Here is a 13919-nt window from a genome sequence, read left to right as displayed (position 1 = left end):
GTCTATTACTATATCAGACCTTTGCATAAATATATTTCAAGATAATTGGTTTACTTTGTAACCTATGTATCTACTTTGTAGTGAAATAGCTACAAATTCTCATGGTGGGTTAGTACATTAGAATGGATTAGTTATGTACCCATGGGTAACACAGAAATGATCATCATCAAATGCTAAGTGCCTTGCAGCTTAAAAGCTCAGTACCAGGCAGAGTTGGAGGAAGGAGAGAGGAATAGCATCTCGTTGTTTGCATGTCAGTCTCTCCCTCTAGGGCAGCAGCTCTGGCACAAAGCCAGTATTCAACAGATGTTTGGTGATGAGCTATATAAAAATATGATTCATGTGAAATGTGTAAAACTAAAAATAGTTGTGCTAGGATTAGGGGAAATTAAATATCATTGTCTCATCATCCTTTCAATTTAAAACAATCTAATTTGGAAACAGTTGTATTTCTGGGCTGTGGAAAGGAGTTGTGAAGACTATCTTTGTATCCATTATCCTCATGTAGAAGGACAATAATTAGCAGTATTTCAAAGAGGCTACATTAAATTTAGCTTTTCAACTCGGAATACTCACTGGACAATGAATACCCGATATTCAGTGTCTCAACCAGGAGTAACTACTATCATATTTCCATGCATCTTTAGTATGAACCTTTCTTCCATAACAGACCCAAGACTGGCCACCTGCCAGCCCAGCCCAGAGGGTGGAGTGTAAATAGCCATAGCAGACATGGTTCTTTTTATTTTGCTACCCCCCACCATCCAGATCCAAAATACCTTAGACTGCAAGTTCATCATGGACTTCTCAAAGGTTTTTGGTGGAGCCCTCTGATGGTTACAAAGAATTGCAACAGCTCGGTTGGCACGGTTATAAGACAGTATCTTTGCGGGGATGTTCTCGTCAGCTGGGAAGAAAGAAAAATGGTGACGAAGAGTCAATTTGTGTAACGAGAGCACACACAGTATGCCTTCCCCAGCACTCCATCCTGAGGGTTTACTGGGCCTCATCTCATTCAGATGATCACTTCAGGTTCCCCCAAGGCACAAGGTCAAAATCTGAGCGTCAACAGCATCACCTGCTTTCCCCAGTGCTCACCTCCCCTGTCTAACCACCCAAAACAGCACGGAACTGGGACAAATAGCCTAGAGAGGAGGGTGAAATGAAGGGTCCATAAGTTTTACATTTTAAAACCACAAGGCACTGTATCTTCCAGAAAGGAAAATGTTAAGTGTCACCTGAGAAATGTTTTCACTTGCGTCGTGTAGCATTCTTTACCACACCCTAAAATATTGACCCTCAACACACCCGCCTTTGGCTTTTTGAACACCATTTTCTAATACCATTTGACATACTTCTAGAGGACAGTGGAAACTCATTAGAATTAGACTCCAGAGGAAAAAAGCTTGCGGATCTTGGTGATACTTTCAGCAGCCAGTTTTTAGGAAAATACTATCTACTCTTAAAAGGGGGATAAAAAGAAACCTCAGGGAAAGGATCTGCTCCTATGCTGTTTTAGTAACCATGACAACCTTACTCTCTCCAATTTAATAAAACACTGCAACACTTTATCTTCATTTGGTGAGCTCTTAAATAACATAGATACAATACACAAAATACAGGCACTTTCAGAGCAGACAGAAAGCCCCTGTCAGCATTCCTTAAAAGCTTATCTAGAATAGGATTGGGGGAAGACAGAACTGATCTGTTTATCCATCTAATAAGCCTTAGCCCTCTATTTGCAGTGTGGCGGGGAAAAGTTTCCAGTCACAATGTTAATAAGGAAAAGTGGAACAGATCTAGGACTCAGCCGACTAAGGATAGTGGACATCAGCAGTAAGGCTGTGGTCCCTGTCTGGCCAGGCAGTACTTACGAGCTGTGAGTTCCTTTAGCTGCTGCTGTAGCGTGATGGAGGCATTGTATGTACGGAACACCTTGGCTGTCAAGCCCTCCATGAGATCCTGAAGATGTTTATTTAGAATACCAGTCTGGAGGATACAAAGCAACAAAAAGGATGGGATTCAAGTAGAAGCCATACCATCCAGGCCCTCCTGGCAAGCTCTAGGACATTTATGCAATTACAAGTTTACTGTCCTGCCAGTGGGAAGTTAGGAAAAGGTAGAATTCCAGAATACAGAGTTACATGTACCTCCTTAAGAAGCACTTTGATCTTAAGCAGACCAATAAAGTATATGTATTCCTCCCTATTAAGACCTTCCCCAGTAAGATTTCAGGGACAGGTCTTGGGTCTCTAGCAGTGGTGACTGAGCTTCCAGCCAATGCTATGCAGAAGCCAGAGGAGGATAGAAGGCAGGGTTCATCCACCCCATCCCAGGGCTTTGGCCATGGATCTGTGTGTGCCTGAGGAAGGGAGGGTATACAGGGTGCCCCGGGATAGGCTAAGGGCAAAGCCCCAGTCACTCCCAGGCAACCCTCTTCTTCAGCGGCTTGGGAGCCTCTGGCTGGGCCCCTCTTCAACCCGGTGGGCTTTGTCCACTCACATTGAGTCTATCAAAAAGATCATCCTCAGGCTGTTTGTTTTCCATAAATAGTTGTAAGTTCTTAAAAACCTAAAAGAAATAAGCAGAGCCTAATTATTATCTTTACTTTGAAAATAATTACAACATAAAGCTTGCAAAAAAAGAAAAACCCCACAAAGCAAAAAAACAATAACAACAAAACCAAGTCCATATCCTTTATCGAGATTCACCTACCATTAGTATTTTACCTCATTTCTGGTTTGTGCAGTGTACATGTACACTCATTTCCTTTCTAAATCTATATGTGTATATGCATAATTATTTGTTCAGAGCCATTTCTGGGTACTTACATAATTATGCCCTTTACCCTTGAGTATTTCAGTGTACTTCCTAAGAACAGAGATTTTCTTATATACACACACAACTTCTCAGCTTTGTCAATTAGACAGACACATTTTTATCCAATCTTGTTCATATTCCTATTTTGTCAGTTGACCCATTGATGTTCCTCACCTCCCCAGTATGGAATCCAACCTAAACTCAGATATTACATTAATTGTCAGATTTCTTTAGCTTCATTTAATCTGGAACATTTCTGCAGCCAGCAAAACCCAGCTACTGATGAAATATCGGACTGCTGAAGGGCTGGACTGCCGGGGTACTGCACTCTGTCGGGTCAAGCACAATCCTTCTGGGGGCCATGGCATTGCAGCACCTGCTTTAGCTCTGGACTGAGAGGTCCAGAGACTCAAGGGCTACCTTTTTGCTGAATCAGGAGCTGGGGAAAAGTTGAACAAAGCTACAAAAGTGACAAATCTGAAATACAACCAAGGGATACTGAAGGGTGGTTATATCATTAAAACAACACAATGGGATAAACATGTGCAACTTGTGGTGAGGGCCAACTCTTTACAGCATGGTCTGTAGCACAGGGTCGGGGTAAAGGGCAGGCGCTCAAAGGAGGTACACAGGACACCAATCAGGACCTCTTCACTCCTTCAAACCATTTTTCCTAGTGTTCATTTTCAGCCAAACACAGAGCACAGGAAAAGCACTCAACAAGTAATGAAAGCAGAAGCAGGCCAGGGAGCTCAGGCCACAGTAACTCACTCGTTTCTCAACGGGGACTTTGTTATAGTATCTGATTGAGTCCTTTCCCAGGAAGTCAAACTCCACCACGTATTCCTGACCATCCAACTCTGGGTGCAGATTGATGTGCTCCACACGAAGCGAGCAGCAACCTACAGTGTCCGCTGTTTCTCCTTCCTCCTTCTCATTGCCTGCTCGCAGAGCAAGCTGTCCAGGGAGGAGATGGGGGGAGGGGGTGCGGGGAGAAGATAAGCACGAATGAAGAAACTTCAATATCATATGCTGTCTAGGAAACCCAAATCAGAAGCCTCCCAAGTCTCTTTGGGGCCAGGGCATCAGTCTGCAAGGCCCAGGAATTCTGGATCTGCACTGCTGCTGCTTCCCTTATCAAACAGAGTGTGGGGAGAGAATCAAGGGCTACTAAACTTGCCCAGAAAACTACATGTCTCTTTACTCTGTCCTCTCGAATGGGGATGGAAGAAAGAAGATGTTTAAAACTGTGGGCAATCAGACTCAAAAAGCTAATCTCTGAATTTTTCTTAATTTTTAATTTAGAACTTGTGTTAAATATAAACAGTGCTAAAACCAAGGGAAAACATGAAACCTTTTTTTCCTGAAAGAGTGCGAGAAACTGATCTCCAAAGCACTGTCTTCCAAACTGTAGTTAGGATACATTGGCGATCATTTAACTAGTTTTCATGAATTTCTGTGTCATCCTTACATAGGGGCCATGCTAATCTTCTCTGTATCATTCCAATTTTACTCTGTACTGCCGAAGCAAGCACTATTTAACCAGTTTTAAGGATTATAACCATCCTTTTAAAAAATAAGGAACAGAGGAAAATCTATCAGAATTCGCTGCTCGTAGAAAGGCTGAGCATTGTTTTGTGCGACATTTGTTTCAGTTATACACAAACACAAATATATGTTGGGTTGTGATATAAAATATTTTGGGGGGTGGCACATGGTCAAAGAGTTTGAAAATGTCAGTCTTTCTGGCACATTCAGACTCATGAAAGTCCTTCTACTAGACAGACGAGACAGCAGCAGTCAGTCTGTCCCTCAACACCTGTCCCTCCACTTCTCCCTTCCTTAGTAGGCTAGAGCCGGGGTGAGCAGGACGCCAGATGACTGGGCTGTCACTGCCTCTCCAGCAGTACTTAAAGTACAGGGCCTGGAGGAATACATGCCTCCTCCATCTTCATGAAGGTGAACATGGTAGGCAGTCTGACAGGAAGATGCCCTCACCTTATCGATGAAGTACAGGGCTACAGCTCTCTGCCGGACTTTCATCTCTTTGGACTTCCAGTCTTCCCTATACTGGTTCCGGATCTTGTCCACACACTTCTTCAGCCTCCGAGCAGTCTCATATTTCTGCCAGTCTTTCTCACCCTGCAAAGACCCAGACCGAAGCGGGTATTGCTTAGGGATAATGGAGTAAAGAGAGACACTGAATATCCAAGTTCAGAGCTCTGAACCCAAGAGAAGGAACCTGAGCTTCAGTTAAGCAATGCGTTTACCAGGTGACAATGCACGCTGTCCCATTTCCCTGACCGGCAGAACTGGCTCCCGTCTGATTGCTAAGAAAGCCTCTGGCTTTCATTTCGTGAAATGTTTTATGTTCTTAAGAAAAGCCCACATGATATGTCCCCCAAATTAACTTCTGTCAATACAAAGGGTATAAACATCCCTATTCCCATGTCAGCATCACAGTCTTGCTGCTGATTCTGTGACCCAAGAGCAGTTTTCTGCTAGGACTGAACTTCATTAAATTCAAGACAATCCTTCACAGTTTGATGGAACTGTCAAGGAATCAGAACCAAAGATTACAGCTTATAATTACTAAGGAACACAATGACTTCCAGGAACAGCTACAATTATTCACCATTTTCTAACTTCCGCATTTAAAAGTATTCTTGATGAGACTGAGAGAAACTGTTATTGTGAGGACGGTTTTCTTTTTAACATTAGAGCTTTTGGTGACAGGTTTAAAAACTGATTCTAAAGCTAATGTAAGGTTTTTAAAAGGGTGTGAAAAGACAATCTAATCAACAGTGAAGGAAGATTTCTCTGACTTGTTAAATGGAAAAAGTCACAAGCAAGGACTGATGCTAATGTCAAGTGAGAAAGGAAAGGGGAAAACAAAGAAAAGAAAATTGGAGAAATCCGAAACGGCCAGGGATTATTACAAGGCCAGAAACAGACTGCATGACATGGACACAGGGATAGAATTTAAGAACTCAAGAATCTCTGTTCTTATTTCCCCCAGCCCACAACCGAAGAGAGCTACAGTGATTTCTACCTATGACACAGACATGCGGTCTCTGAGGCCTAAGAACTGTGGTCAAGGCATCTGGCCTTCTGAGCATGCAGGAGTATGGGACACACGAAGCAAGAAATGTCTGCTACTTTTAGTTCCAAACATTCACAAATGAAAGCTTACCCAGCTATGCTAATGATTCATCAGCACCCTCCCCCAACTGTGTGTGGTATAGTGCTGTGTGCTTGTGTGGCTGCAAAACAAGCGATTCCTTAACTACCTGTTGTTGTGGGTGGGTGATTTAGTGGTTAAGTGATGCAGGAGAAATATACAAGTTCTATATACTGACAATGGGAAGCTGAAAATTTCTCTCTGGTTCTTCTTTGACACTGAAGAGGGCAAATAAGAAAACCGTATGACAGAAGCTTTGCTCTTGTAAGTAATAAATCTCAAGACAGTAATGAATCTCCCTCACAACCCTTCTTACATACACAAAAGGCTCATCTGCAACAGCAGTCTCCAGTTCAGAAGCAGGCTCTTTGCCATCATTCTGATGCACACAGGCCTACCAAAACCTGAGTCTGTGTCTTCATTTGCCCACTCCTTAGTCACACCACTGAAGCAAAGTTTACAAACCTAACAAATCAGTCATTCACAGGCCATAACCACCAGACCAACTTTTCTTCACAGGTTGGCTAGGCTCCTAGCACAGGGATCCAAGATTCTCTCAAATAAGGACAGAGAGATGGGAGTGATGGGAGAAGCCACCTGACTGAGCTCAACTGAACTGAACTAGGTCTAACAGGAGAAGGCTGGCTTCTAGGAAGTATGCTTATCCCTGCAGCGTTCAGTTTCCCTGAACAGAATTCAGAGAGTGAATGGCAATCTGAACGCCAAACACACGTAATTTAAAAAAAAGACAATAAACTGGCCCTAGGCATTTATACCATGTTTAAAAATAAACCTAACCAGCTTTCTGTACATGTCCATTCTTAAATATGTTGGTCTTATTATTGATTTATAGAGTTCTTTATAGATTCAAATCCTTTTCAGATATAGGTAGTATTTTTTCTTCTAATACTTCCTTTCAATCTTTCACTTTAAATCTTCTAAAAAGAGTTTATGTTACACATTTTTATGTATACAGTTAGATCAGTTTTGACAATCCATAATCCATGTAACCTACACCCCATCAAGTTAAGAGAGTATTTCTGTCAATCCAGAAAGTTCCCTCATATGTGTATATATGGTATATTCTATGATGACCCCTAATGTGTCTGACTACACTATACTGTCTTTATTCTGATGATGGACTCCTGGGATGTTTCCGGTTTTGGACTCGCATAAATATAGCATTATGAACATTGCTGTACAGTCTTTGTGGACATATGCTTTCATTTTATTTGCAGCAGAAATACCTAGAACTGGAAATAGTAGCTTATTGTGGCTTAAATCTGCATTCCACTGATAGTGACGATGAGTAGTACTCTTTCATGTGCTTTTTTATTGGCCATTCCTCTGTCTTCTAAAGCATCCAACTTTTGCTCTTTTATTATGAGGATGTTTATCTTTTTTAATATTGAATGATACGAATTCTCTGTATATCCAGAATACAAGCCTTTTGTCAGCTATACATGTTGCAAATGTTTTCCCCCTGTTACCTGTATATTTGTTTTCTTAGTAGTGTCCTTTGTTGAACAAATGAAGTTCACTGTTTCAACTGTTTATTGTTTATTCTGTGTCCAAGAAATCTACTCCAAGGTCATGAAGATGTTCTCCCATGACATCATCTAGAAGCTTTAATGTTCTAGCTCTTTTACGCTTTAAAATTTAGAACTGTATACTAAAAAGTCAGGTTCAGAATGTAATTTTTTAAAATAAGCACATCTTATTTTCGCCTTCTAAGAAAACTCACCAAAATCAGAGCTTCCCAAGACTATAAAGTTTTATAAAGGCATTTTTCTTCAATCCAGCCTGTAATCCCCAGATGGTTACATTTAAAAGGTTGTAGACACATACATCTTTGAAACCCCAGAATTATAGGTTCTAAAGAGAAAAAGCAGAGATGTGTATTTGGCACTGAGAATATTTTAATATGACTGAATGCAATGTGATAGCAACAGTGATCCTGAAGGTTGCTATACTTCATTTACAAGTAAAATTATGAACTTTGTTTGTAAAGTTAAAACTGGTTTGAGGAGCCTTAATTTTACTAAGGCTGACTTCCTCAGGTTATAAGACCAGATAATGCTTGGCAGAGGTTGGACTTAGTGGTTGACCTACTATAAGCAGTCCTTTTGTAACCTCTATATCCATGGTTTATCTGGGATCAGAGAGTTTTGTTGAAAACACAGGTTCCAGAGAGCTATCATTTCCCCTGCCATTTCAGATTCTGGGTACCAAGTACAAAGTGGAAGAAGAAAGGAATGGAAACACTTGCAAGAAGATGTCTCTTTAATGGAAATCCTGGGAGAAAAAGCAGAACAAACCAAGATAAGCACACACAAATGTGAATGAGCTCAGGACAATCTTATCAGTAGCTGGACTGTGTTGTTACTGTGACTCTCAAAAGTCTTGATCCTTTCAATGACCTGTGAGACTGGAAGTACTGTAACCCCGGTTATGACTGCAAGTAGACCAATCCAAGTTTCTAGAAAGCGGCAAAGACAGGATACATCAGAGGGACACATTTCAGCTCTGTTTTTCTTTCACAAACCCAAAATTTTTCAATTATCAAAAATCCGTAAGTCACATCATACTTGAGTTAAATTCCTTGATGGAGCAGAGATGGAGTGGAAAGGTCTAGCAATATTACATGGGAGAAGTGAATGAACAAAATATAGATACAAAAACAAGCAAGCAATCTTAGGAGAAATCTCAGGAGGCTGAGCAGAAAGGTGCGCCCCATGATGGCCTATAAACTGGACCCAAAGTCTTCCATGAAGTAAAACCACCAATTACCACCCTTCACCCTCTTTGACAAAAATGTACTCTTTATAGACCTCTGGGTCAGATCAGGTCAATGAATTCATGCTTTAATCACCACTTTCCTCCAAACACATAGCACTGGAAGTGCTTCATGCAAAAAGGGGCCTTATCGCTTTTTACGCAACCTGAAGCGAGGGGCTGTGTCAACTTGGGCTGAGCTGGGCTAGACTCCCTCTAAGACAGGAGTGAGCAGAGAAGTGCAGAGCAAAGAGAAAGAAAAGGGAAGGACACAAAACCAAAAACTACTTCCCAGTCAAAAGGGCTTACAAACTAATTCCAAAATACATGAGGAAATGGGTTAGAAGAACTATCAACAAAAATAATTAGTACATGAATTCACTTCAGGTAACATTTTTAAAGAACAAATACTTTCAGAAGAAAAAAAAAATCTACTAAAAAAGGACTCCAATAGTGATAAAATAAGCACATGCCTTAAATGAAATGAAATCAAGTAAATTTGAAATAAAAATAATTAGAAATCCTGAAAAAATATAATTGAAGCAAATTACAGGAGGGGTAAATTTTAGATTAGATATAATCAAATAGAGAATTAGTGAGTAGAAGTAAGTCCTTGAGAACTTTCCCCAAATGAAGATCAGACCTAAAGAGAGAAAAGAAATAAAATGCAAAGGAATGGTCTATAAACTGTGGAAGATATGATGGCTCAGAGTTTTCTAAAATAAATAAAGTCCTAGGATTGACAGTCTAGTCTGAGTATCTTTAAAAATTTATCTGTACTTAAAAAATATATATATATACACACATATATATATACATTTATAGGAAATGAGTAAAAATTTGTCTCTATTTATAGGTCACTTAACTGTCTATATAGAAACTCCAGAAGACACAGACATTTTTAGAATAAGAGTTCAGCAAAGTTGCTAGATAGAAGATCAATATTAAAAAAATCAACAGCATTACTACTCCAGTAATAACAAACAAAAATGTAGTAATGACAAATACTTGAAATTCAATAGCACAAGAAACTATAAGCCCTCTTAGAAAAGATTTTAAACATGTGCAAAACCTCTATGGAAAAATTAGGACATAATATTGAAGGATATATTCAAAGACATGAATTAATGGAGAGGCATGTAACAGGTTCACGGATGGGAAGATTCAATAAAAGACTCTCAATATTTCACCCCTGTTAATCTATAATTTCAGGACTTCCCTGGTGGTTTATTGGCTAAGACTGTGCTCAGAATGCAGGGGGTCCTGGGTTCGATCCTCAGTGAGGGAACTAGATCCCTCCCGCATGTTGCACCTAAGAGTTCACATGCCTCAACTAAAGATTCAGCGTGCTGAAACTAAGACCCAGTGCAGCCAAATAAATAAAGTACATATTTTTTTAAAAATCTGTAATTTCAATGCAATCCTATAAAAAAAACTCAATAGCCTTCATTAGAACTTGACAAATTTATCTCAAAATTAATATGAAAAGGCAGAGAGCAAAGAGAAGTTTAAGAATGAGACAAAGAAAACTTGTCCTACTCAATGGTAAGGCTTCATAAAGCAACATTAGGTCAGACAGTGTGCCACTGATAAAGAAACAGACAATCAGGACAGAGAGCCCAGAAACAATATGGCATACATGTAGAAATGTGATATATGAGAGAGGGGAAAACACAACTAACTTGTTCTGGGGCAACAGGTTACGCATTAGGAAAAAATATATTGGCTCTCAACCTCAAACCATATACAGAAATACATTCTAATGGATCATAGATTCAAACATCTTTTATTTATTTTTTCAAACATCTTTTAAAGAGCAAAATTTTAGAAACAATGGCAGAGATACGGAAAAAAGAGAAACTTGAGCACAATGTTGGGAGGATGGTGGTGAGGTAAACTGGTTCCAGCACTTTAGAGAACAATCTGGAAATATCTAATAAAGAATCTTTAAAGGAAATTTTCATCTATATACACAAGGAAAATGTGTTTATTCCAGCACTATTTATATTAGGAAATGACTATAAACTATAATTAAATGTTTGTTGACAAGAGAACAGATGACTTTTTATAAAATAGAATACTATGTAGCAAATAAAAATGGGTAAATTAGAAATATGTATCAAGATAATAAACTCTCAAAACCAAAAGGTGTTGAGATAAGTTGCAAAATGATCTCAATAAATATCTAATTTTAAATCAAACCTCTTAAAACAGTACTACATGGTGTTCATGGACACATAATGTAGTAAAAATACACAAGGATGAAAACATTAAATTCATTTCAGTATTCTCCAGGGAAAGAGATAAATGTTACCTAGTGAGCTTCAGCTACGTTTATCACAATACTTTTTTTTATATAAATATAATTTTATAATTATATATATAACATATATATAACATACACTCTAGAAGCCCTGATATGAATACATTCTTGAAGGGATAGAAAAATGTTTTTCACCTAGCATATAAGGTTTTCTTGTTGGAGACTCTTCTTTGGAGATTCTGGTTTAATTAGCTCAGAGCAGACAGGGACATCAGTATTTTATTTGGGAAGTCATTTTTTTTTTCCTAATGCTCTCCCTGTGATTCTTTTTTTTTTTTATTTGATACATTTATTTCACAATATAATAGCCACAGTAGTGATAGCTAACACCTCTGTCACATCACATAACTATAATTTTTTTCTAGAATCACAATACTTTTTATGAAATGAAGCAGTTGAAGAAATAGGACATGATGTTAAGGTTTGACACGGGCAGATGGGGGGACGCTATATGAATGATTATTGTAACTATTTTTGTATGTTGGAAATATTTCATTGAAAATAAAATCCTTATTGCTTGTATCTTTCCACTTTTATCTAAAAAGAGACTCTTATCTCCTGCTGGCAATGCACTTAAAAAAAACTATTTAACACACTGTCAAAACCTCAACCTCTGAAGATCTATTCTGAGTCGGAGATAACTGAGGACAGGCAGAAAGCTTAAGAAATCACACTTATTTTCTCCTCAACAGTACCACTCTCCAAGCCTTTAACAATTTTTTATGACTCAGGATCGCAACCCAACTGCTGGAGTGAGCCACTCTGCACTGGATATAAGGTTCTAGGCAGGGCCTACATCTATGTGACTTCCTAGGTTTACTACCATAACCATTACTCAGAAACCTGCATAAATCCTTACAGCGCATAGGAGGTCTCTGGATATTGTCTGAATGAATTGGCTGGCTCTCTGCCCTTAGGGAACTCCACTCAGCTTATCTAACAAGGCTCTCAACCCCAGAGACTCTCCTACAATCAGTGTGAATCCCGCCTATAAGAAAGAGCGCACAATCCTCGTGTATTTGGCGTCTGTTCATCTCTCTTGACCCCTGCTGCCATCACCCTAAGTCACTGCCACTTCTTGGCTGGAGTACTGCAATAGCCTCCTCTTGGTCTCCCTTCTTCCTGGGTTCAATCCAGTCTCCACAGAGCAGCAGTCAGAATGATCAATTGTATCACAGGTTTCTAAAAACACAAATCTGGCATCATTCCCATTTAAAACCCAGTGGCTTCCTACTGGATTTAGATAATATAAAAAAATTGAAGGAAGAATCTTAAGATTTGGCCTGCATCCCTGTCTCCAGTTCCCTCCTCATTGTATCTTTCTTGATCATTATACTCAAACTACAGTCTTGAGACCACTAAGTTCTTTCTTACTTCAGGGATTTCAAAAGGCTACTTTCTTTGTCTGAAATGCCCATTCCCCTATCCTTTCCATGGATAAATCCTACTCACCCTGCAAGTCTCATTTTAAACGTCACTTCCTCAAAAAGGCCCTTCCTAGGCCCTGGAAGCCAGATCAGGTGGTCTGTGGTACCCTGCGTCCTCTGCAGCACTGCCAAGAGTTTACATTCACTAATGTGATTATGCATGACGCCTGCATACTGGATCAAGACACTCCTCTGTTCCAAGTCAATGGTTCTCCATCAAATGCAGAACATGGTCTAGTCACTTTAGTGTGGCATTTAAGGTTGGCCACAATCAGGCCTCTCAGAGACTAAATTTATCAGTAAGATGGTGGCATGAGTACATGTCTGGTATGGTTATTAAAAGAATCAAATGTCAACTTACATGAAAATACTTTTAACAGTAATCCAATATCCTTCATATTGCTAATTTTTTTTTTACTGTGTGAATAATGTGAAATTCAAAAAAAAATAATAATATGAAATTCACCCCAACAGTAGTGACATTTAGCATATTTACAATGTTACTCAACCATCACTTGATACTTTTGTTACTCCTTTTCATACCCCTTCTCTCTGTCCATATGACACATGGCTCTTTGAAATACCTCTCTTTTGAGACCTAACTGCAACCAAATTTCCTTTAAAAAGTTGTTCCTATTCTCTAACTGCTGGGAATAACTGCTCCCTTTATCCAAAGCATTTAACATTTATCTTTCTAATACAACTGAATTCTTACCCAATTTGCCCAGCAGGCCATAAGTTCTTTGAGGGCTAAAACCACTTTTCATCTACCTTGGTCACCCTATAGCTCTGTGGTATTTCAGAACAGGAATATAACATGTTTCTTAAAGTGATTTGACTTTTACTTGCCATGGGGGTTCTCTTTCTGATTCTATGCTCACTTTAAACTAAGAACAGTGTCATTTTCCAATGACACTGAAGAACATATATACAAGGGCATTTTTCATCAGGACACAGGACTATAAGCTAGAAAATGTGCAGTCTGGTCTTGAAAAGACACATGGCCTTTTGAGCTGTGGCTCTCAGTCTTAACAAGTGTTTGATAAACTATAAACCAAGATTAAGAGTGGCTTTACCCTCAGTGCCCTGCATGTAAACAGTCAGTCTACACAGAATAATTCCCTGACTGGTTTTTTTTTTTTTTTGCGGAACTCATCTCTTAAGTTGCCATTCGTATTTCCACAGTATATCTGAGGGACTCATTCAAGCGGGGTATGCCTAACAGGCTAACTGATAGTCCTTCCAAGAGAGTTTTCTCTTTTCAATAACAGTATCAATAAACAGCAACACATGTGTACACAACAGTTTAAGATATGCTTTCCCAAACATTATCCCATTAAGTCCTGGTGGAATCTACTCAGATCAAGCCTTAGGAAGACAAAGTATGTAAGAC

General features: G+C 39.3%; 1 protein-coding gene and 1 non-coding gene across 2 annotated transcripts in view; both read right to left on the bottom strand.

Annotated features, from left to right (window-relative positions):
• TOP1 (DNA topoisomerase I) overlaps positions 1 to 13919 on the bottom strand; it is an 85957-nt gene that overhangs the window by 5281 nt on the left and 66757 nt on the right. Inside the window, exons 14-18 of the mRNA XM_043480249.1 lie at positions 4819 to 4962; positions 3592 to 3777; positions 2503 to 2571; positions 1875 to 1989; positions 780 to 907 (exon numbers count right to left, since the gene is read on the bottom strand). Coding sequence (XP_043336184.1) covers positions 780 to 907; positions 1875 to 1989; positions 2503 to 2571; positions 3592 to 3777; positions 4819 to 4962 — 642 coding nt within the window. The remainder of the gene's footprint in view (positions 1 to 779; positions 908 to 1874; positions 1990 to 2502; positions 2572 to 3591; positions 3778 to 4818; positions 4963 to 13919) is intronic.
• Positions 4251 to 4353, bottom strand: LOC122449013. The gene has a single exon (XR_006271834.1). It is a non-coding gene; the product is annotated as a U6 spliceosomal RNA (small nuclear RNA).

This window comes from Cervus canadensis, chromosome 10 (genome assembly GCF_019320065.1).
Source record: "Cervus canadensis isolate Bull #8, Minnesota chromosome 10, ASM1932006v1, whole genome shotgun sequence".
NCBI classification, from domain to species: domain Eukaryota; kingdom Metazoa; phylum Chordata; class Mammalia; order Artiodactyla; family Cervidae; genus Cervus; species Cervus canadensis.
This window is presented reverse-complemented; position numbering and strand designations above follow the sequence as displayed.